At 49.7% G+C, this 1,170-nt stretch overlaps 1 protein-coding gene across 1 annotated transcript; it reads left to right on the forward strand.

Moving 5' to 3' along the window:
• The first annotated feature begins 365 nt into the window (after window positions 1–365).
• Window positions 366–783, forward strand: LOC107145606 (acylphosphatase-2-like). Its single transcript, XM_015489625.2, has one exon. The coding sequence runs from the start codon at window positions 510–512 to the stop codon at window positions 780–782; it is 273 nt and encodes a 90-aa protein (XP_015345111.1). The 5' UTR covers window positions 366–509; the 3' UTR covers window position 783.
• The last annotated feature ends 387 nt before the right edge of the window (window positions 784–1,170 follow it).

The following is a 1,170-nucleotide window of genomic DNA, read 5'->3' on the forward strand; positions in this document are numbered from 1 at the left end:
TAAATAATTATATAAATGCCAACTTCCAGCCCTAAGACCAGATAATGAATGGAAAACATTTTCAACATGAACATAGTATTGATTTAAAAAAATGAAGAAAATGTCCCCAAATGCATCTTTTACCTTAAAAGCACTCAAAACAAGGCTATACATAGCTTATGGAAATGTACTTATTGTACTTTCATAAAAAGTATAAAGTACACTAGAAACAGACAGGTCAGACCCATAAAATTAGTTCTCCCCAGGAAGTGGGAGAGTCAAATGTGTCTGAGGGTTGCAGACAATGAAGACATTTACTTTACTGCTAATGCTTTATTGCATAAAAATAACACCGATAATAACAATTTAAAACCAATATACTGGGGGGGCAAGAAGAGGCCTCGGACGCCCGGCGTCCCCGTCTGCCCTCACTCCCGGGCCAGGCGGTCTCATTTACAGCTTTTGACGCGTGAACCCAGCGCGCTTGCGACTCGGGCGGGGGACAGGCGCGGAGGGCACCCCGCGGTCCCATGTGCTTCCTCCCCCTCGCAGCCGCCGCAGTCTCCGCGCCCCGAATCCCGCTCCGGCTCCTCGGCAGAGGGCTCGCCGCCGCCATGTCTACCAGCGAGCCACTGAAATCCGTGGACTACGAGGTGTTCGGGAGAGTACAGGGTGTTTGGTTCAGAATGTACACAGAAGATGAAGCTAAGAAAATAGGAGTGGTTGGCTGGGTGAAGAATACCAGCAAAGGCACCGTGACAGGCCAAGTACAAGGTCCTGAAGACAAGGTCAATTCCATATAAAAGAAGATAAATGTGCCATTTTGTAATTGCACTATGAAAATTAAGTGAGAAAATGCATGTAGAGTTTCTGCCAGCCGTGCAAGCACCGTACTCAGGGCTGAATTCTGGGTTCGAGACGGGGGAAGGAAGCGGTCCATCTCGGTTCTCCACACCGGTCAGACCAAAGAGGAGGCCAGCAGCGACCATGTTGGAAAGCTGACGTCACCATCCCTGTTTTCGACTGACTGCAGCGCATTCAGCCATAGAACAGGTAATTTCAGGCTGCAATTCGCCTGTGGCTTGCAGACAGATTGCTAGGGTTCAGTGCCTGGGTGCTTCTTAGAACCTGATCTTATCGGAGCGAACACCAAGCGCGAGGCGGCCGAGTTCCGGCTCCCGGAACCGTCCC

This window comes from Marmota marmota, unplaced genomic scaffold, assembly GCF_001458135.2.
Source record: "Marmota marmota marmota unplaced genomic scaffold, marMar, whole genome shotgun sequence".
NCBI lineage: Eukaryota > Metazoa > Chordata > Mammalia > Rodentia > Sciuridae > Marmota > Marmota marmota.